Raw genomic sequence first — 23,682 nt, 5'->3', positions numbered from 1 at the left:
CTATGCAAAGTTTGACTATTCTTAGAGTCAGTCCCAGTTCTACCCCTTAGCCCTTAACTTAGCCCTTCCCCTTGATTTTACACATTCATGTCAGGTGAAGGGGTATCCCAATTGTTTTTTGAATCTGGGGCTAGGTCTAAGGGCCAAGGGCTTCATAGCCCTTGAAATGAAGATTTTCCAGGACCACACTTGAAATCAAGGGGTATGAAGAATTTCCCATCATGCACTGCGTTCACTTGCAAAATGGCACAACGAACGACAACAGCTTTTCAGTCTTACCTAAAAAAAGTAAATGACACATGTGATTCACAATCCAACCAATAGTCGTCACAATAACAGTCAAATATTCAGACTGAATGCATTTTTAGTAAAAGAAGAGGATTTGGTCTGGTTTATAGAGCTATAGTAAAAATAACATAAGTTTTTTGGGTGTTTTTTTTCTTTTGAAAACTGTCTGATCTTAAATCACAAAAACATACTGCACTATTATTCTGTGTATTAAAAAAAACAAGGTGACAAGTGAGAGTGTTCCCTCTTTTATGACAGTCAAAACTCTGAATGGAGATCTGGTAGAAATGGTGTATTTAAGAATAACTTAGACACAATAGATTTCAAATGGTTGATATTTACATGTAAAAATAAATACATCTTCAGGAATTGTATGCATATATATTTTATGTGACCACTCCAAAACGTACATGCAAGGCTACAAAAGATAATGCATACTCAGCACTGATGAAGCCCTTACTGATGATTTAACTGAAGGTTTGGACTCCAGACTGGTCAATCTGTGTCACAATAAACCCATGTCAGTTCTTGTCAATTTTAATTTTTCATGTGTTGCCCATTCTGATGGACATTTTTGTGTTATACAGTTAAAAAATATGACTGTCATCCCCAAATATCCAAAAAAGTTTGAATTTTCTTGAAATTGTTTTATTATAGTGACCAATAAGGACTTCTAAGCTGCTGAATATGTGGATAACAATACTCTTAAGACATATCTGTTTGTGTTTAATATAAAAAGCAGTAAAATCTAAATATATAATCACACTTTATGGCTGCTACATTCAACTTAAGGTTATATAATTGAACACCACAATGAAATCCTTCTTCACATCAGTGTCAAACTTCATCCCTGCTTAGTGTAAATCAGATGGATACCAGTGTTTCTGTTATTAGGGTGCTGTAGAGAAACATAACTTGTGGTTTAAGGTGTTAACCAGTAAAATTGCATAAGAAAAGTATAATTGCAGCTATTCTAGCTGAATTTGTGCATTGCATTGCTTTGCCTGATTCTACTTTTGGCTTTAAACAGACTCAAAGTAAGGTTTTCTCAGTGGCTGGTGATATAAAGGTCATAATAAATGATGCTCAGTAGCTATTAGCATCATCCTGTGCTGCAAACCTGTAAGCTCTGTCTCCCATGTTTTTACTGGTGTATCATAAATACAGGTCCAGACTTCTTCAGTGACTCTGCAGCCATCTTTGTCATGAAAAAAAAGACCTCTCTCTGTTAAAACCTCTGCTCTTTTTCTTTTCTTTCTCTGTATAAGATTCCCTCCTACTTGGTTTTCCCATCTTAGCAACTTGCAGTATCGTGGTAGCCATGGAGCTTGACCACTGAGCCAACCAGCCAGTACTGTTCTCAGAGACGACTCTCACAGGGTGCATCCTAAATAAAAGTGGACGTTTGGTGGAAATCCAAACCTAGCTTTGTGTGTGTGTGAGAGTGGAAGAGGCAAAATAAGAGTGACAATCGTGTGGGATACTGGTGCTAAAAAAGGGTTACAAAGGCTATTTTACTGGTTATTTTATCAAAAAAACTCATTGTTCTTTGCAAGGTAATTTTTTATTTAAATCTCTGGTTTAAAACTGTGTAACTGCCATTCATCTCATCTGGTTTCTTCACACGCTGAAAGAAAAAGGTCATAACCTTTCCAGCACTCAAAATGTTCAAAATGTGTTTGAACCACAAAGATTTAAAGGTCACTGTCTTTGTAAGTTACAAAAAGAAAGAGCCAAAGTAATTTGTTGTAAAATGATTGAAGATGAAGATGAAGGATTCTGATGTTGTTTAAATGTAAGCTCAAGTTAAAGCCAGCTTTTATTGAAAGGAATCCTCTATTTTGATGTTGGCTTTTTTATTGCATGTTAAGAAATGACTGTGTTTAGGCCTGAAACAAAGTAATAATGAGTTACGGCAATTAAAGTGAAGTATTTGACGTATTTGTAAGAAAATCTCATAAAGAAGAAGTTATTCCCAGCTGTTCTTTAGATACATTTATGGCTTGAGTCACCAAAATACTTTGCATGTTGCACCATGCAACAGATATGATGAGATATGATGTTTTTACTTTATCTGATGAATCAGTGGAAGTCATTTTTCTAAATTCTCTGCCTGTTTCTGTGCTGCATCTCTCTGCTGCATCTCTGAAGAGGCTAACAGCTGATATTAACCTCCTTTAACGGCTGTCTGATATCAAACAGATGGAAAATGTATGCAAATATGACAAAACATAATTATCAGGTGATAACCAAAGCCTACAACTCCAGGGTCTGTTTCTACAGCCGGCATTCTCAATGCAAGCAGCGCTCATTTTCGGTACAACATCAGTGTTGTCCAGCATTTCTCAAGCACACGACATATGTATATTCTTTCTTTATATTCATATATTCTTTGGGGTCAAACTTCCAAATAAACTCTTTTTTTGTGTTTGTCTTATTAATATAATTTTGTTTAAATATTTTTACTTTGTTTTGAATGTATGACATTTTTAGCCTCTAACAGTTAGATCAGCTCCTATACCACAACCAGCCACTAGGGGGCGATTGAGATATTTGAGCTGGATATTTCTGAGCTATGCATCACTGGGTTTGATGCAGGAAAATTTCGCTCCTAAAATGTCTAAAGCTGAAAGTTGACCATAAATGTTTGACATGCATTATCTTTTCTACTAACAGCTGACAGGTGGATTTCAGAAAAATGGATGAAAAGTAACAAGGAATCCAACAAACAATTCAAAGGAAACTCCTGCTCACTGCCCAACTTGCAAAAATTTGAATATTTATTTGCAACATTACTGTACTAGACCTTCATCAGGCAAACAGTTTGTCAAAAAGGGCGGGACATCCTGATATAGGAAGTGGCCTCACACCTGCAGCCAACTTCTCAAAATGGCATCAGAGCTCATGCAGCAAAATAAATGTCCCCTTTTTTTTGCAAGTTGGACAGTGTGCAGGAGTTTCCTATGCATTGTTTGGTGAGAAGTGTTCTGAAACTGAAGTTGAATGCTGCTAGCATGAATGAAACAGCTGTGGATACAGGCTCTTAATCTGCAGCCAGTGCAGAACAACAGCTATGACACTGAATGGTTAAACTGTCAATTGTGTGAGGTAATTTAATGGTGGGCCTGATATGTGCTCATGGAAAACCAAAGCAAAGGTAAAAAGTAATCCAACCTGATACGCGTATTTCTTAATGGACTTCATTCCTTCTATCTCAGCTGGTGCAACACCATCAACGCCAGTGATGCATAAGCGCCACTGTGAGCTAGCTGGTGCAACACAGTTCTGCTAAACTCTACTTGTGAGTTAAAGTCTTGTTTAAGCAAAGACTGTCTCCATTCAGTAAGGGCTGAAAAGTCTGTGCTGGACTTGTGGAGCAGGTCTGAAACTTAGAACTACTCCTCAAGTTGAGTGGATGATGTAAAATTAGGATTGTAAACTTGGGATACTTTGGTTTTTGTAGGAAAATTAATGCCCAGTGACAGACTTGTAAATCCCTCTTTGCTCAGTGAAACCAGACCTACTTTGTGCCCCTTTCTGGGGGGTAGTCATGGCAGTCAGTGGATTTTCCAAACAACTCTGTTTAAGGTATAACATCACATTCATTTCGGATCATTTCCAAAGGGGTACACTGATGAGCAAACGGTTTAAGATCTGACCCTGAGGCCATGTCTAAATACCTAGTTATCTTTTCTTTAAAGAAACACATTGGTATCATTTTTGGTATCAAATCTTGACTGTGTGTGTTGTTTTCAAATTTATTTTGCATGTCTACATTTTTGTGAGAACCAGTCAGGTTTTTTAGGCTATTTTGGATGCGTGAAGTCATTTTTTGGAGACTCTAAAGCCAAGATTATGTAGACTGATTGTTGTCAACACTGGATTCTCACTACTCTTGTTAATTCAAAAACACTTGTGTTTATGGGCCTTTGCTGTTATGAAGGTGGGGCGATTTCAAAAGGCAGTCTTACTTTTCACAAATCTTCAAAATAATTTGGAAACAAACGTTTCTAACGTTCTTGTTTTGGTTATCTTTATGAAAAAATAAGTCTTTGTCTCTCAAGCTTTCTTACACAAAAGTTGTTTATTAGAAAGAGTTAATTTAAAAATTTGTTGTCACGTTAAAGAACTGCTGTTTGAAAGATCCCCACCTCCCCTCCCTCAGACTCCTGCTCCTCCTTCTCCTCCTGTTTAGTTGACCAGGAGCTCCTGGTACAGCTCAGAGCGCAGGAAACGGCCAAAGGAGTCGTTCTCCATCAGGGCGAAGATCTTCCTCTGAGCCAGGTCAAAGGTGGAGGGGGAGAGGTCCACCAGGTTCCTCAAGGTCACTTCCTTGGTGAAGTGGTCAATGTTCACCTAGAGTGGGGATGACAGGATAAGATGTTTGGCATTAATAAAGCTAGGAGGAGAAGTAATAATGGTACCTGAAATGCAAACTGATTATATAAGAGAAGCAAGAGCAGAATATCTACTGACCCACTAAAGTGATTTTACTGAATAATGATTTTAAAACACCAGTGTGTTTTGTCTGACCTGGTTGTGAAATGACCTTAGCGATGCAAAAGAAAGTAATTTGCATTTTTCGTAGTCATGCCCATTTGCCAGCATTTTGATTCTTTCTTCAATGTATAATTATTTGTTTGCATGGAGTGAAAGTTTGATGACCACGAGTGTAAAAGTTAAACAGCACTAAAAGCTTAAACACTGACTCGAATGCACTCTTGAGTTGGGTCTGAAATTTGGACTGGCTGAAAAGAATGTCAATAATTCCACATCCTCTAAGCTCCAATTTAAGCAATATATTTTCTTTTTTGGTATTTATTTACCCAGTGGTTATATAACTAAAAATGTGTGTTTCAAAGGAAAATAAACATGAACAATATTAACTTCCAAGAATAACAAAATTACTCCAAGGAAATGACCGCCTAGAGACTTGGTGTTTAAAAAAGCGGATGATTGAAATTTCAAGCAAATGCTGATCTGGTATGAAATCAGGTTGGGAATCATTTTACTGACATTTTCAAATCTTCATGGCTGCTCACCTAGCTTTATCTGTTGGTGCTGTATGAATGAAGATAAAACTACATAGACCTGTCAAAGTAAACAAAAATACATTATTTAAAATAAGTGACTGCATAACTGTTCACACACTTTGAAGTGACAGATCTAATTCAACAGTTTCAGAAAACTGGTGCTAGTAGTCTCACAGCTAGTGAAATGGAGATCACCTGACTGCAGTGAATGTGTCTCAAGTGACTGTAGTAAAAAGACACCTGTGTCTGGAAGGTCCAGTCACTGGTGAATTGGTATTCCTGGCTACCATTACACCATGAAGACAAAAGAACACTGCAAGCATTTTAGAGAAAATGTAATTGAAAAGTATAATTCAAGTGGAAGAAAGTTCTTTGGTCTGATGAGACCAAAATTGAGCTTTCTGTGAAGGACAGTGGTAGCAGCATCATGCTGTGGGGATGCTTCTCAGCAGTCGGCCCTGGAAGGCTTTTTAAAGATAGAGGATAAAATGAAATTTGGAAAAATTGAGGAAAATCCTGGAGGACAATCTTATTCAGTCTACAAGAGAACTACGGCTTGGGAGAAGATTTAATTCATAATTAAAGCTACCCCATCTCACAGAGATTGAGCTGTTTTGCAAAGAAGAATGGAGTAAAATTTCAGTGTCCAGATGTTCAAGCCTGACTGAGACCTATCTGCACAGACTCGATGCTGTGATTGCAGCTGTGACTCTACTAAATACTGACTCACAGGCCATGAACATCTTTGCAATGACAAAGTTTACATTATGTGTATTTTTTCGTCTAACTGACATTACTCTGTAATCTGTTTTCAATTTGACAAAGACTTTTTTGTTAAAAACAAATACTGTCTAAGCCATGATTGACTTATAAAACCAATAAAAGGCTCGAACATCCAAAGGGGTAAATACTTTTTTATGGTCAAAGTGCAAGGCATTACACTGCACCAACTTAAAGTCATATTCACTTGTGAAATTCTTACAAACATTTAAAGATGTTGCTTGTAAAAAATAATGCCTGAGCATAGGCAGCGAGCCAAAATGTACATGTTAAGATTTCTGAAATAAGAAAGAAAATACAAAATTTTGCTCGTAACTCAGGTCTAATGTTTTGCCTTCAGTGTATTTAAATAAGATATTTACCTGGAACTGTTAGGTAAATGTGACTTCTATTCAGCTGCTGCTGCTTTCTGCCTCTTTTAATATTCTTCTGTTGTATTATTTTGATACTGAATCAAAACTGAGACTTTTTCAGATTGTTTTGTGGAATTATACAACCATGCTGTTTCTGTCTGCAGTCTTTCTGTTCTTCCTAGCTTGCTTGTATCGGCGTTGCAGTGTTATTTTTAGATCATTAGACTGTTAATGATCCTCTCATCTACTGTAACTCTTGGTTTTTATTCTAGTAGGTGTAAATACATGCAGGAAATTTGAATCAGGGAAAAAAGACGCCAAACTGCAAACAAAAGATGTGTCTTCTAAAAACATATCAAACACGTGTTTGCGTGTTACCTTTGGACTATCCCATGCATGTGCTGTTCATCTGTTGGCATCATCTCAATACAGTCTGTCAAGAACATCATCTGTTTACACTCAGGCACGCCTGTATGCATTTATTCACTAAAGGACAAAGACTCTCTTCACGTGTATGCACACTGTTGTGCTGGCAACATTGTCTCCAACTGTTTAATTTAATGTATAAAACAACTGTTGAAGAGTAAAATATACCCAACAACTTTAATTATACTCCTCATTCGTATAAAATCTCTGCTTTCATGCATTGCCAAAATATGCAGATGTGCTCTAAGGAATATGAATTTACTGCCAAACTCTGCATGTTGCTTTCACAGAATAAAAATACGGTATGGTAGTCATTTCACTGAACACTCTCTTTAACTTTGACAGCACAGAAGTGGCTCAGAATTCTGATTACTTTGTATAAAATGATTGCCAACTAATGTCTAAACTAAGGTCAGTGACTTTGATTTTGTATTAAAGTGAGAGCTCTTAATTGAACCAGCGGTATTCAGCATGTAAAGGTTTCTGCCTGGGGTTACATTAATGACCCCTTTGTATTCAACCTGTGAGCCATCTCATCTAAAGAGTAAAGTGACAGTGGTCCCTGACCTCCCTGGGTCCGTCATACTGGATGAAGTCCTCGTAGATCTTCTTGGCCTTGGTGGACATCTTGATGGGGTTCTTGGTCTTCTTGTAGTCCTCACAGGCCATCCAGAACTCGATATTCTCCTCGCTGAACTCAGACTCCAGGAAGCTGCGGAAAGCAGTCAGACCATCTGATGGAGAGAAGAGGAGAAGGGAGACAGATGGAGATGCACTGATTATTTCAGCCTCTTGTATGCATACATTAAAAATACACTAGAAAGTATAAATTAACATTGAGACATCCAACCTGTAAAGTCAGAGCAAAACACGACCCAGCCAAACTTAGTATATTTACCAGCTCCCTTTTGTGTTATTTTATTCATATGAAAAGTGCTGAAAGCTGCAGTCTTCGCTCTGTGACTTGGTCACAAGACTTAGCGTTGCTCTCTGAGCCTTCAGATATGCTGCTTCTGCAGCATGGAATGATGACTTTATAAAATAAGAAACTGATAAATGATTTGTGTCTCAGGAGTTGGCTGTTATGTGATTGTTGTGTTTTTTGTTTTTTTTTTAATTTTCCATGTCTTAAAGGGCTGGTCTTAATCTTGTTGAGGTTCTTCTTCCTTAAATGAATCTTAATAAAAGACAGAATAAGGATGTTTGCACAAGCTACTCTTCTGACAATTGTGACACACTGTAGGCATAATTACATCTTTAAATGTTAACAGATAATGTTAACCATTTTCCCCCACAAAGATAGTGACAACTCATTGTGTATAGTCATTATAAAAATGCCACATTTCTCATTGGTCATAATGATGGATTGACCCAGAGTGGAAAGATGTGCTGCAGTCTGATGAGTCCACGTTACAAACGTTCAGCTTGCAAGAAGCTATGCAATTTCACCTTCTACAGTCCAGAATATCATCTAAAGATTCAGAGAAATCTCTGCACATAAGGGGCAATATTGAAAGCCAGAATTGTTTTACCTGTGACCTTTGACCCCTCAGGCAGTACTGGATTGAAGACTGGGATTATTGTATGATGAATTTTACATTTTAAGGTTGGGAACATTTGGGAAAACCATTTTCAGCTAATATAGCATGTCGCTGCATCTATGAATGTCACTTACAAGAAGCTTTTGATATTATGCAAGACACTCTGATTTAAATTCATTCTGAATCCTGAAAAAACGTGTGTTTTCAAACTCACAGAAGAAGCCAATAATCCTGCCTTCTATTACCACATCTCAGAGTGGTATGACTGAGTCTGTGTCTTCTTATAAATACCTTAAACTCTCGATTGATGATTCTTTGACTTTCAAGCTTCATGTTGAGGAACTTGTAAAAAAAAGTTAAAGCTGCTTCAGAAATAAGTCTTATTTTTCTTCTGCTGCAAAGAAAAGCCTTGTTGCTGCCACTTTTATGCCTCTAAAGTAATACAGGGATAATAATAATAATAATAATAATAATAATAATAATAATAATAATGATACATTTTATTTATAAAGCGCTTTTTAAGAACTCAAAGACACTGTACAAAAGTTAAAAAACACATTACATGCCAAAGAAATCAAAAGACACTATAACAGCTAAGCAGACAACACGCAGACAGCAAGCAGATAATCAGACAGCAAAAGACAAGACAAAAGAGTCAAACATTAAAAGCCAGTTTAAAAAGGTGAGTTTTGAGCGGGGATTTGAATGTGGAAGAGTCGGTACAGTCTTGGATATGTTTGGGGAGGGAGTTCCAGAGGGAGGGGGCGGCTATGGAGAAGGCCCTGTCCCCCTAGGTTCGGTGCTTGGTTCTTATGGGTGGGGAGAGGAGATTGAAGTTTGAAGAGCGGAGATTATGGGAGGGGGTGTGAAGGTGTGGGAGGTTAGTAAGATAAGGAGGGGCCTGTTGGTTCAGAGCTTTATGGGTGAGGAGTAGAATTTTGAATTGGATGCCGTAAGGAACAGGGAGCCAGTGGAGGTTTTGGAGGACAGGGGTGATGTGGTCATGGGAACGGGTGTGGGTCAGAAGGCGTGCAGCGGAATTCTGGATGTACTGGAGTTTATTGAGGACTGTAGAGTATGTGCCATAAAGGATGCTATTGCAGTTATCTATTCTGGATGTGATGAAGGCGTGGATGAGAGTTTCAGCTGCAGGGAAGGAGAGTAGTGGATGGATGCGAGCCATGTTTTTTAGGTGAAAAAAGGCTGTTTTAGTGAGCTGGGTGACATGCTGATGAAGGGAGAGGTGACTGTCAAAAATGATACCAAGGTGTTAGGTGTTAGGTGAGGGGGTCAGGGTAAAAGAGTCTAATTGGAGGCTGAAGTTATGTATGGGTGTGGTAACTGATTTGGGGCCAATGATCATAAGTTCAGATTTATTGTAATTTAGGGACAGGAAATTGTTGTTCATCCAGGTGTTTATTTCAGTGAAGCAGTTAGTTAGTGTGGAGTGTGTGTCTGAGGTGATGGAGGTGGTGGAGATGTATAGCTGGATGTCATCAGCGTAGCAGTGAAAATTGAGTCCATGGTGGCGGATGATACGACTGAGGGGGAGCAAGTAGATGATGAATAGGAGGGGTCCAAGCACCGAACCTTGGGGGACACCTTGTGTCACGGGGGCAATGGAGGAGAAGCAACTGTTAATGTGAATGAATTGTTGTCTGTCCATGAGGTATGATTGGATCCAGGATAGTGCAGTGCTGATGATGAGCTGTACATGCACACATCTTCTTAATGCCTTATATCTTTGCACACTCTGTACCATGGGGTTAACAACAAATTTAAAGTCCTTAGCTCCTGGTTGTATTCTGTATGGTTGAGTTGGTTGGCCTTTTTTGACCACTCATAGGTTAAATCACTGACACATCCTTATTTATAAGGCTTTATTAATCTGCTTCCATCATACTTGAGTGATTTTATTCATGTGAAAGGTGCTGGAACTTACAGGATTACAGGACTCAGTCACAGGATTGACTTTTTCCATCTGTGCCTAAAATTTGCCTTGAGATAGGTAAAAGGGGATTCAGATATGTTGCTCTTGCAGGCTGGAATCTTCTGCAGAAAAATTGTCTGGTCTCTTTAAATTGTTTTAAAGTAGATTGAAGGCACATTAGAGGAAGATGCATCAGGTTGTAGATGTTTTGATTGTTTTGTTTCTGCCCCGTGACCCAAGAGTTGGTTGATATGTAATGATGCCCCACAATGCCCAGGAAAAGCACTGCACTTTTGCTTTCAACCCACTTCCACCCCAGCATTCTCCTGTTGGCTCTGACTAAGCGTTTAAGATGTAATCTCCTCACTCCTCAAATTCTGCGTATAAAATAAATAAATGAGGAGTGACTGACACCAAATATGTTGCCATAATAAAAGCTGGAACAAATTACAAACTTGAGATGACTGAACTGTGTTTGTAGTGTTTCTCGTGTTTAATGTTTCACGTCTGCAACTCTGTAAATTGTGCTGCTGCCTGTCTTGGCCATGATACTCTTGTAAATAAGGTTTTTAAATCTCAGTGAGTTTGTCCTGGTTGAATAAATTTAAATAAATAAACTTTGAAAATAAAAATTAGACTCTGGTATCAAAAAATGAAAGCCATGTATCAACAACGGCATAAAGAAGCACTGCTTAATTCTCCAAGCTCTTCTAACTGGACTGACTCAAAGTGGAAAAAGTGTGCTGTGTTATTGACATGGAGAGCAAAAGTCAGCATCCGTGATGGTGTGGAGGTGTATTAGTGCCCACTGAGTGGGTAACTTGCACAGCTGTGAAGCCACCATTAATACAAGGAGTACAGGTTAATACAGGTGTAGGAGCAACATCTGTTTCCATCCAGACCATGTTTATCAGAGATGTGCTTGCATTTTCCAGCAAGACAATGCCAAGCTGATGAGTTATGACAGCACGGTTTTACAGTGAAAGAGTGCAGGTACCAGATTTCAGATGCAGTACCTGCTTCAATTATGAGGCACAACGTTTGAAAACAGAAACTTTTTTGGAATTTCCTGAAGTTATGAAAGTAGGATTATCAATGTATATTTCCAGAAAACACTAATTTATCAATTTGAACTTTAAATGGCTTGCCTTTTTGCTGTTTTCAAATTAATTTATGTTGCAAAGATTTTGCAAATCATTGGAATCTGTTTTTGACATTTTACACAACGTCCCAACTTTTTTGAATGGATGATCAAATCAACAGGAACAACGTATGTGAGAATATCCAGAAAATTAACTCCTATATTTCAAGTAAATGAACAAAAAATGCTCCTATTGTAATCTGTAATAAACCTTGGTGTACATCTTGTACCTTTTATAAAGCTTTCAGTAAAGTGATGAAAATATAATCGAGTCTTTGATGTTGAAACGTGTTAAAGCTCAGCAGTCATCTAAAGATTAGGATCCAGAGAACAAGCCTTGATAAAACAACCAGTCATTTCAGCAAGGACTATTGTGATCTAACATAAAGCCTGAGAGCAGACCCATTGTCTGGACAGGCATGTGCTGCTGATGATAAGCACTCTGGCCTTTTATCTCTGATCTGAACAGCGACTTTGGTTTAAAATAGCACCAAGTCGCAATCAAGCTGCTGTTTTTACCCAGCACAGGGGCGCCCAAAAACTCACTCAGCCATGAACTGATGACGAGACGGTGGCGGGGCAAAGCTGGAAAAACTCACAGAAAATGCAGAACCTGGAAGAAATCTGTGATTTTCTGCAGCGGAAGTGGGATCTTCTTATCAAGAGTCCAGTATTTGTTTATGTCCTGGTGCATAATATACATTACATGATGCATTTTTTATACGTCAGTGCATAGAGGGCTGAGGCGGCCTTGGGAGGCAATAACTCTGAGAATCTCATGGGAATTCACAATAGAGAAGCCATGAAGAATAACATTACTGTAGATAAATTATCATGTTAAAGCACTTTACAGGAACAATACAATAAATCAGTGCAGCCACTCTGATGTCTCCCTGGAGATGTAACCACAACACATATAGTCTCTCAGGGCCAATGCATACACACTACACATACACACACACATTATAGAGGCATACATACAGATGAAACATATCCGTCTGTGTCAGTCTGACCTGACGGAGGATCTTAGAAATGGTCTTTAGCCACCCATAGAGCTGAGCAGAGGAAATGTTTGTCTGTATCACCCAGTCAGTAACATCCCTACGTGGTCTTGTTTTGATGCAAAGGGGAAACTGAAGTGACTTATTTGTAGAGGAGTTTACACATTCAGCATTAACCGGTAGAGCTCATCATTAGTCTTCAGGCTCTCAGGCTGACCGTGCTCTCAGTGAAGTAAACAGTGGAGCGGGGAGCTGGCGTCTGGTATGTCTGGTGTTATAAAAGTGTTTTCTCTCCACACGAGCGATGTTTACATTCATCTCTGTTTGCACCTGCAGTCCATGTAACCTCACCCCCTCCAAAATATGATCATGTAACCCTCTAACCTTTGTAAAACATTTGTTTTAAGGATGGGGATCCTGGATGTCTTCAAATGTAAAGAATTCAGACCTTGGGGATGGTTGCTGTGTTTGTGTTAATCTTAATTTTGCATTTAAAATCCAAGAAAGCCACTAAAGTTCAAGTGTGATAGAAGGCAAACCGCTAGGCATGACATCACTATTAATGTCATGAAAACAACCATCAGACTATAATTATAAAACCCCCTTATAGCCTTAAATGGAAGACAGTAAACAAGTTGACTTGAAGCTCAGATGCACATCGTCAAACCCCGGGCCCAATTTTGCACATCAGGAATGACAAATGGTCTTGTAGTGTGACATGATTGATAACGCATCCAAAATGCCCCGTAATCACAACTGGACAAGACTTGCACGTCAGAATTTTTCTTACATCATCGTCTAGTTTGACATCCTGACCTAAAATCAACAACGTGAACCCTGATGCTTACCAACAGGAGAGGATTTGTTTTTTATCTTTGCATTGTCATGTACAGTAGTCCCTAATTTCTCTCCCTCCAGGGAACTAAAGTGTACAATTTATTCTATTTTATCTACAGAATCACATGCATACCTTAAGTTCCATCTGAAGGAGAAACACCTCCGCTTGAGGCATACATAATTGTTATCCATAATTGTTTCCGGTCTGTTGTTTTCTCCTTTTACAAGCAAAGGGCCGCTTTAATCACATAAAACTCTTCTGTTGTAGAGTGACTGAGACTCTTTGACCTGCACCACCGACAACCTGTGAACTCTCAACAGTTGCAGAGACAACAGTGTCAATGAGTGGTTGGGATCACTCTTGTTGTGTGGCCAGGCTGTCGGCCATGATGGGACAAGATTTAAGTAGCATAGTCTGACAAGGCTCAGTCCTGAACGGCTGAGCTGGCTTCAGCCTTATTATGTAGACATGATATTGCTGATAATAGTTTCATATTTTTTACATGATTATTAGACTGTAAGGATTGATTGTGATTAACTAAGATCCACAATAAGTGCATTAATTTGTTTTTCAGGTGCATACTTTGTTGACCCTTCCAGCATACTTTGGTTCAGCTGATGCAGTCTCTTCCTGCGGTCACAGTGATGAGAAATAAGTCCACCACCTGCTTAATGTCTCATTTCTGTTTACTAACTTCCACTGTTCGCAAAGAAATCTCCCTTTTGTTCTGGGTTAAATTCATGTCATAGTCTTTGAGCTCCCGAAATCTTAAAATGCAATAAAAGGATGCAATTCATTGTAATTAAAGACATTGATCTTACATATTCATTTTAGATATTTTACATTATATATTTTTTATTTAATTGACATTACTTTGTAGAAATAGGTTTTCAGTTCAAAAGCCAAATTATATTGACCATGATTGATTTATAAAATCAGTTAAAAGGTAAAACATCCAAGGGGCTGAATGATAACAACAGAAGCTGGTAGCTTGCATTCCTAAAAAGTAACTTGTATGGGGCTTTTACAACACTGGACACATTTAGCCATTCACACACTGATGGTGGCGACTGCTATGAGTATGGCTATCACTATTAACTAACCCCATTGGAAGCTTTAATCTCAACAACAAAAAAGTTTACCCTCTGCCATTGCTGTTGACAAAGCTTGATTTTGATTGGCTATTGAAGGAGACAAGTGGCATTGACAAGTGCGACACTATTCCAAAAGCTGAATTGTTTTCAAGTGAGCACAGCAACGTGGAACAGCTGTGTACTGAAAATGCTGGACTACAGTGGTGTTGTATGGACAACAATGCAGTCTATGTGGCAGAAAATTTAAAATAAGACTGTTTCAGCAGCCCGTAGCCATTCTCTTTATTTGACAATAGCCCATAAGTCCTTTAAACATTTAACATGACCATGTAGAAACAATCACGCTTGTTGCTAATGATCTTAATTGCTTTTGTTGGTCAGTTTGAAGCATCAGCTTTCACTTCAGTCTGTTTCATAACCTGTTAAGAGCTTTAAAGCAGCTGTAATAAAGCTGGCATACAAATGTAGACGTGAAGACAATTGAAGTTGCAAATTTCAGTCACACTTAAGCTGATTAATGGCAGCATTTACCTGTCTTTACAGATACTGTCTTAAAAGTTATGTTAATCATTTGCAAGCACAAACTGTGCTGTTGTTATAGAAACCAGACCCTGCTAACTGTACTGTACCTGTTGAATAAGCCACTCTGACAGGCAGCAGAGCTCAGAGGAGACCTGTTTTCTCCTCCAGGAACATTAAAGTGCCAGCTGTTACATAATGAAGACAGGAGCTCGGAGCGTGAAGAAGTGATGCAAGAACGAAACAGAGACAAATTATTGCTCACTAACACGGGAAGGTGCTCTGGTTTTGGATCTCAGTAATGGGAACGGTTAGTAGAAATAGTAAAGCATCCTTCAAGTTAATGGAAAAGTTAAGTTTGAGTTGGCTCTCATTCTTGTATCTAGGTTGAAAATGACTCTTTTTTATGATGTACTCTCATTAAACTTTATCTCACTAGATCAGGGGGCACATTTTACTTCTGAACATGAGTTAAGCAACCTTTACCTGGTGACCTGAGCTGTCACGGTGAGAAAATCTTCTCAGTTATGTTCACGGGGAGATCTTCAGTGGTTAGAAAAAAAACAACACGATATACTTGTGGTAGGTCAAAGCTCACATGAGTAGGAGGTTATAGCTGGTTATGCAACAGGCTGAAATTAACACAGATGTCTCAAATGAGCATTTTAATGCATGAAGGCTGTCATCACTGTAGGTAGGTGTGAAAGCGATGGGTTACTTTAAAGACAGAAACCATATTTTTCATAACATATACGTACTTATGTATGTCTGGAACAAGATTAAGGGTAATTCATTTTAATTCATTTTAAAGAGATAGTTAAGCAATTTTGAAGTTCGGTGGTATGAGGTAGTTAGCCTCCAGAGATTTCAGTGGTAGTCCTTTGAGGAGAGTGGGCAGGGGTTAACTAGGCTATATAGCAGGGCTACTCAATTACAAATTCAACTGGGCCAAATTTTAAAATCAAGAAATGTAGCCAGGCCAGATATGTAAGCAGCGCCCAGTAAGCAGCTGGTAATGCCAAATTTAGAACCAATAAAGATCCATTTAATGAAAAATATGCACTTTTAGTTCATAGTCTCCATTTTAAATTTAACAACATGACAAAAGCACCATAAAATACAACAACGGAGCTGTCTTTGAACATAACCTGAAGTAGTAGAAATGCTTTTTTTTAATCTTTTTTTCACTTGGATAAAATAAAATAAATAGAATGAAAAAATGAAATGAAATTCTATAAATAATAAATTTGGTCACATCTTACCCAGGCATATCTTAAGTGCATAAAAAACTAAATTTGAACAGTTGTAGCTAAAGATGAAAAGGCCATGTTTTGTTCTCGGTATCTTGGGGCTACTTCTGTCAGCGTTGCTAACCACGCTTCAAAACGACGCAGCACATTGTAGGCAGACTGCTGCTGGGCTACGCTGAGAGTTGCATTCACGGTCTGAAATACTTTGGGGAATTTATGAAAACTTGCGAAACAGGTTGCCTTCTGCATCTCTGGCATGACCACCAGCTGGGCAACTTGGGGGTTGGTTCTGGGCCCCATGTGGCCCCCCGGCCGCTAATTGAATAGGCCTGCTATATAGTGTTGCAGATGTGTACAGTTTCTCTGCAAAATTAAGTGATTTTAAAGCAAAAAAAATGGGCAAAAACAATGTTGGCTCAACTGTGCAGCATAACCAAAAAATCTTAAGCATATTTTTCACTTGGAAAGCCTCTGTGGTTGGCAGTATTTTGTTATGCAGCCTACAGCTCTGCCGTCTTCCCCCACAGCGTTCTGCCATCTCCTTATCAGCTGTTTGGGTCTATTTTATATTTTGAATGTAATCATTTCAAGGCAGTTTTTTTGGCTCGAATGTAAAAGGGATAATGAAGCCTGCAATAATTGTGATTAAGAGATTATAATGCACTTATTATGGACCGTAATTAGGCATGGCAATAAAAAAGACATCTTTTTATTTGGCCTTTAATACTGGGTAAGTTTACAGCCTTTTTAAATTTTATTTTATTATTTTTTTTTTTTTACCATATTGATTTTGCTATTTTATGTTCTTTCCTGAATGGCTTGGATTTCTTTTGTTTTTCACGCCATTTTTAAGTATTTTGTTGCCTCTATTCTACTTCTGAAATAACTTCTTTTTTCCCTTTTTTTGTAAAACTGAGCTGATTTGATTATTTTTTTAATCGTATGTAATCAGGGCTGCACAGCGGTGCAGCACTTAGCTCTGTTGCCTCACAGCAAGACGGTTCCTGGTTTACTCCCCAGTAAGGGCCTTAAATTGGCTGTGAGAGTGTCTGGTTGTCTGTCTCTGAATGTCAGCCCTGCGATTGACTGGTGACCAGTCAAGGGTGTACCCTGTTTCTTGCCCAGTGACAGCTGGGATAGCCTCCAGCCCCCCTCGACCCGGAATGGGACAAGCGGTATAGAAAATGGATGGATGGAAGTCCGCAATGACTTGGATGACAGCTACACTTCTAGGTGAATGGCTTGTTTGCATCAATCTACCCCAAATTTTACCCTAAGCTGACTCTTCTGCTTTTGCAATCAGTGCTTTGCAGAAATGAGATATTGGATTTTGATCATTTACCACATTTGACAAAATAAATGCAATTTAAAGCCTTAAAACTTTAAAACACATCAGGTTTGTTTGCATCTTAACTCCATAATTTGTACTTTGCTGTTTTTAAATTGAAGTGGGAAGAAATCTGCTTCTATAAGAACAGAAAACAATATATCATAATGAAGAAAAATAAGTTTTATTATGCATGAGAAAGAGAGTGAGAGAGGGAGAAAGAGGGCAGACTTACAGTTGTTGTTCAGGACTCGGTCCAGACCCTCACGCCACTGAGCTGCCTCCTCAGGAGCAGGCCTGCATGCAAAATATCTCACTTTAGTCAGAGTGCTTCAACACAATGTTTCACATACAAAAACAAATATAACCTTGAGTAGCACATTTCACTGTTGTCTGGCTGCAGGAATAAACTACCACTCTAAATATAGGGATGTTTTTTGTCTTTGGTTGGTCCTGGATAGACATGAAGAAGAATTTAAGATTTTTCATACCGTGATTTTCAAATATCTTTGGCTTGCTTGCCTTGCTGAATTCTGTAATTAAAGATTTTGGATTCTTTGCTTCTCTTTGTTGAATGTAGACTCATTTTTTAGTCTAATTGTGGGCAGTCAGCGACTTTTTCTTGTTTTAAACTATGTTACTGCCTACATGGAACTCTGCTGAGCATGTGGAAAACAAAGCAGAGGTGGATGCAGCTTCTGATTTTCCCATTAAATTTTAAACTACATACCCTATTTGGTGCCAAAAATACTGCAAATGCAAAGGACTTGCACAGTTTGAGTTTTAAAAATCAATTTGCGGGGAAGAAGAGGTCAAAACGTTTGCACTTTCCCAAACTGTAAATCACTGTTTGATTTCAAACTCAAAGTGTCCTTTTAGTCATAGGACTGTTTTTAATGCTATCATTGATAAACATGGCAAAGATTCAGACTACGTCATTCTTTCTGCAAAGCTTCAAACAACAAGCCATAAATATTCAAACATGCTTTATGATTAGAGTCTTACAAAGAGAGACAGCATTGTTTGATCTCGGCCTCTGCTCCGAGATTGAAGTCTGGGAAACATCAGCGGAGAAGTGGTTTCTTCTGATTTGTGTCGGACAAATTACAAGGAGCGTGCAGACACTGGTGAAGCCCACTTTTGATTCTGAAATTGCAAGGGTTCTCTTTCATTTCTGGCACAGAGGTTAAGTAGCTACATTGACAGGATTTTTCTACATAGGAACAATTGGGTTGCCCAGTAAAAGGGCATGCAGTTGATGTGTTGCATAGAAAGCTTAAAGCTAAAAAAAAGTGTTTAGAATGAGAACACCATATAATACTACCACTTTTTATAATTTTATCACTTTACAGGGTTAAATTACACATTAAAGACTTGCTCCATATTTCTACAATAGTTATAAATCAAATCAGATCACCAGGCTGAGAGAAAATTATGATGTATAACGCCAGTTACAACAGTTCTTGATATATTGTCTCACTTCTGAAACACAATGACACGAAAGGGAAGTAGCATGTTGCCAAAACACTGCTGCACAAAATAAGGGTCTATCTGAAGCTACAAAGACAGGTTAGAAACGGCAGTGGAGATTATTTTTGGTAAACAAACCAAAGGATTTCATGAGAAAACCAAAGCCAGGATAAATTGGATGCTAGCTTTGGCTAAATAGCCTGTGTTTGAAGAAGCAATAAAGAATTTGCTCAAACATGATTTATCTCTAATTCAGGTTTTCAGGCTAATTTAAAGATTTCCTCTGTCTTACACTGACATCTAAGCCCAGGCGTTCTCCCTCTAATACCCTCATATGTTGTTGCTTTATGCTGTGGTTTTCCATTTGACCATCCCTAATCTTTTCAGCAATCAGACAGATAAAAGTTAGAGGTCATCTAGGAATATTTCCCCAACAGAAGCAGAGGATGAGACTCACTTCTGCAGCTTCTCCGGCTTCTTCTCGGTCTTCTCGGGGTACGGGATGATGAGGTCGATTGCATTTTCTGGCTTCTGCAGTAAAACTCCCAACTTAGACTTGATCTCCTTTGCCCTGCAGACAGAAAGCAGATGTGGAGGTTTAACCTCTGTGACAAAGTCGTTGCTTTATTTGCTCGGACACAAAAAGAAAAACAGGTCCGTTCTACATAGACTTCTTGTATTTATTCCTCATATTGCCACAATGCTGTAATTTAACATTCACAAACATATTCATTGGATATAACATCAAACTGAACACTTATTTTCTTTCAAAATGAAACACAAAAGCAAGGCTTTGTGGTGTTTCGACGCCTTTTTAAAAGAAAACCCAAAAGCAGCAATTAACATATAAAACACCAAAAAATGAAATAAAATAAACTAAAATTAATAAATAAATAAAATAAAATAAAATAAAAAATACAATATGATGGCAGCAAAACTGTTTAAGTTTATAAACCATCACACTTATTCATCTTCTTAGACCATATTTAAGGAAATTAAGCCTTATAATAGCACATTTCTATTTAAATTTAAGATATTTTCTGGTTTTTAAGTTATAAAGACATTAATTTTGTGACATTGATTAGTTAACTGGTTTTTAAATTGAGTTGAGACAAAGTTTTGCCCCAAAATAAAACTCTAAACCAAAAATAAACCAGTGGCAAAAGTGTCATATTTGATATTCTCGTGTTTTAAGCATTGATACCTTTAAGATAATTTATTTCTGTGTTTTTTGTATTTAAAGACTAAAGTTTGCCCAAGCTCCTCTTCATTTTGACTGCTAAAGGAACATAACACCATTCTTTATACAATTGTTTTCATTAAGATGAAAAAAAAATCTAGGAAAGCATGCAAATATGGATAACATATATGGAATTGTTTCTAAAAATCAAGATTCTGCTAAATAAAGTATTTCCAGAGCTGAGAAATTAAATTCAGCAAGCCAGAAGTTCACAACAATGAAGCCTTTAAGCTTTTCCAAAAGGAAACTCTTGACCTGAGGACAGCAATTTCTTCTTTGATCTCTTTTTCCACAAAGTACAACATGAAGTAAAAAGCTCTGAAATATATTTAGAGTTTCACATTAAAGATCCCACTGTGCATAGCTGGAATGAGAGGTAACATGAGGATGCAGGTCTCACCTTTCCAGGCAGGTCTGTGGTAACGCGGCTAATCCTTTACACATTTTCCAGCTCTCTTTCTCTCAGTCTCAGTGCGTCAGTCAGTCTTCCTGTTAATGCTCAGTGAGTCTCAGAGTGTCTTTTGCTGTCTGAGTCGAGCTTTCAGCACTGCGGGAGTTTTATACAGACGTCCTGTGGGCTCTGGGCCAACTCTCTGAACCAATCAGGCTGGAATGTGTTTAGCGGAGGAGCCGGGATGAGGAAGGGCGGGTTTTCAGATGTGAATGGATGTTTGCTTTGAGGTCTCAATAAACCAAACCATCCAGGACCTGTGAGTGAAACACAAACAGACCATTAATTTAGTTTGAACTATGATCTTATGATGAAGATAAGACAGTCTAGATGTTAGGTGCTGGCATACATTTCCCTCCTCCTTTCTCCTATATCACTATATTCTTTAATTGTACCATTATATAATTAGGAAGTCCTTTTGATATCAAACATTTCCTTTAAAGATAGACAAGTCCAAAGTTGCAGTCACACAAAACACAAAACACTACAAGGTAAGGCAACCATCTGGTGGCTATACGCCCCAATGAGGTATACAAGCACCAGACAGTGAAAGTACAGTAGTGGGTCAAGATGAAGGGTTTCAGTGGTTTCTGTGATACTGAAATTTGTGGAAACCATATTAACAAAGTATGAAAGTATGACTCTGACCTTTGACCTTCAAAATTTGGCCAGAGGTGCCAGCTGGACTCCTTTGAGCAACTTCCCTTCGGTGCATCTTTGGGTACCCTTGGCAAGACCCTGCATCTAATGCTGACATGCTCAGAAGAGCTGGGATGGGAAGAGGCAGCTGCGCTTTTATGGACACCTGGCACGCTTTCCTGGTCCTGATCCAGCTCACTGTATACTGGGTGCCCAGGACCAGGTGGGCAAGTCCAGATGCTGGGGGCGACCATGTATATCGTGAAGGGGTTAAGCTGGGAGAATACCTGGAAAGATGGGGCATGGAGGATGGCCATCAGGAGGCCAGAGCAGTAGTGGGCCAAGGCTGATTTGGTGCCAAACCGACAAATGCTCTCATACCTGACTGGATACGGACACACAATCAATAAAAAAAAGAAATCCTTCTTTTGGGGTGCTGATAGGCTGCTGGTCATGGACACATATCCCACTGATGTGCGTGGCCCAGGTTCAGCATGTGGCTCCTTTCCCATATGTCCTTCTCTAATCTCTGTGCTTTCCAGTATCCAATGTCCTTGCCACAATAAATAAATAATTTGCTGAAAATAGATCCTTAAAAACAACAAACACAGAAAAACAAAGAAACAAACAGATACCATACTTATAGGTAAAAGGTCATCAAAATGATGTTGCAGTCATAGTGGACTTAAGCAAATCATCCTATGGGTTTGTAGACAAGCTTTTTGAAACTTTTATTTTGTCCATTAATTTTTAACTGTGTCTTACATGAGGACAGGATGGAGGACAGTATGAGAACAAATTGTTTAATCTCTTTCTTATATGACAGGTAGCTACAATAGCAACCGTCAACCACAAGGAAACCACACCCTTAAGCACATCCTGCCTCACGTTGTTCTTTAAATTCCACGGATAAAATTAACTTTAAGCTTTTCTAATGACAGCTATGTAACCAAAAGCTTTATTGGAAATGTTTACTGAGGCTATGTTCCCATAGACTGTCATGTAACAGCAGTGCTCTAGGGCAATGGTTTTCAAATTTTTTTTGTCCAAGGCACACCGAAAAGCAAGCTGATGTCTCAAGGCACACCGTATTAATGTCCTTGCAAAATAGCCTCTTTAGCAAGTAGCAAGCAGCAACATGTCCCAGTCCAAACTGCATGCAATGTGAGCAAGTGCCAGCTACATCAGTTTGATTACAGAGTTTCCTTTTGTAGCATCCTGACACTCTGCAAGTGATGCACTGCAGCTCCCCAGGTTTATCCCCAGTCACCCTGTTCCTATTTTCTCTCTGTCGCTCCTACTAAGATGGACAAGTAACAAGGGAAGAGGTTGCACAAAGGATGACAAGACACAAGGAGTGTCCCACCAGAGGATATTAATTTTCTTCCGCTTTTCTCACTCCTGAAACTTGTTAGCTACATAATGTCGTCATAGTGGGCCGGTGTACAGATGGAGTACTTTATAAAAGCTAAGGGGAACCTGGATTGCAACAGTTGATTATTTGAACATTTGAGAGGCTACAAGTACAAAGCCTAAACTAAACTGCATAAACTTAACAAGAAGCGTCAAGATATGATTGTTAGGATGAGCTGGTAAATAATGGTAACAGGTATATTGACAATTTACATGCTCATACATTTATATCAGTTCCTGTGACTCTTAATGGGATAAGGGGTGTAGTTATTTGGATGGATAGATATATCAGAACTGGCAAGAATGTGTACATATGCATTTATATATGTGGGCAGTTATGGTTAAAATGCTATAACTATTTTCGTCAACATGCTAGAAGAAATGAGCCTTAAGAGTTGTTCACATTAAAGGTTGTTATTTACCAGGGGGCTTAATTCCCAATTTTAACCTTGCAAAGCCTATAGATTGTCCAGGCACATCCATCTTGCAAAGCTCCAAATTGAAACAAATGTGCCTGATCTGACAATGAGTGGACCAATTGATGAGAGCAAGGTGGCAGCTATGGGCGGGGTTTAGTTGTACTGCAAGCCGTTATATAGTGGTGACCAATGTAGGGATTAGCTGGGATGTAATTAAACTGTAGTATAGCAGCAGTTTGTTGGAATCAGAATCAGACCATACTTCTTTTTAAAAAGAAGAACAAGGAACTGCATTGAAAGCCTAACCCAAGTGCCAGATAGACTGTTTCATAATCAACTGCATGGGACGAATTACACATTTTTCCAGAAAACCTCCCCCAAAGTGTTTGCTTCAAGGCTTCTCGCCTTGTTCTGCTAAAATGATGCTGACTGGTCAGCCCCATTTTCAGACCATGCATAATGGTTTTAGATTGGAGCTTTGCAAGATGGATTTTCTTGATGACAGACATTGAATCATGAAAATATATCT

The 23,682-nt window shown here is 38.6% G+C and overlaps 1 protein-coding gene across 1 annotated transcript; it reads right to left on the bottom strand.

The window, feature by feature from the left end:
- Window positions 1-605: 605 nt before the first annotated feature.
- LOC121511901 (regulator of G-protein signaling 5-like) lies at window positions 606-20,780 on the bottom strand. The gene is made up of 5 exons (XM_041790754.1): window positions 20,632-20,780; window positions 19,449-19,562; window positions 17,757-17,818; window positions 7,448-7,614; window positions 606-4,644 (listed from the first exon to the last, which is right to left on the bottom strand). Exons 1-5 carry the CDS (start codon window positions 20,673-20,675, stop codon window positions 4,480-4,482), a joined length of 552 nt encoding a protein of 183 aa, XP_041646688.1. The 5' UTR covers window positions 20,676-20,780; the 3' UTR covers window positions 606-4,479.
- Window positions 20,781-23,682: the final 2,902 nt, after the last annotated feature.

This window comes from Cheilinus undulatus, linkage group 7, assembly GCF_018320785.1.
Source record: "Cheilinus undulatus linkage group 7, ASM1832078v1, whole genome shotgun sequence".
Taxonomy (NCBI): domain Eukaryota; kingdom Metazoa; phylum Chordata; class Actinopteri; order Labriformes; family Labridae; genus Cheilinus; species Cheilinus undulatus.
Note: the sequence above shows the minus strand (reverse complement) of the source record. Positions and strands in the feature narration are given on the sequence as shown.

Coding starts and splice junctions, on each gene's coding strand:
- LOC121511901 (XM_041790754.1), bottom strand. CDS start 20,675: ATGTGTAAAGGATTAGCCGCGTTACCACAGACCTGCCTGGAAAG. Junction 19,563..20,631: donor CCACAGACCTGCCTGGAAAG/GTGAGACCTGCA, acceptor TTCTGTCTGCAG/GGCAAAGGAGATCAAGTCTA. Junction 4,645..7,447: donor AGTATGACGGACCCAGGGAG/GTCAGGGACCAC, acceptor TCCCCACTCTAG/GTGAACATTGACCACTTCAC.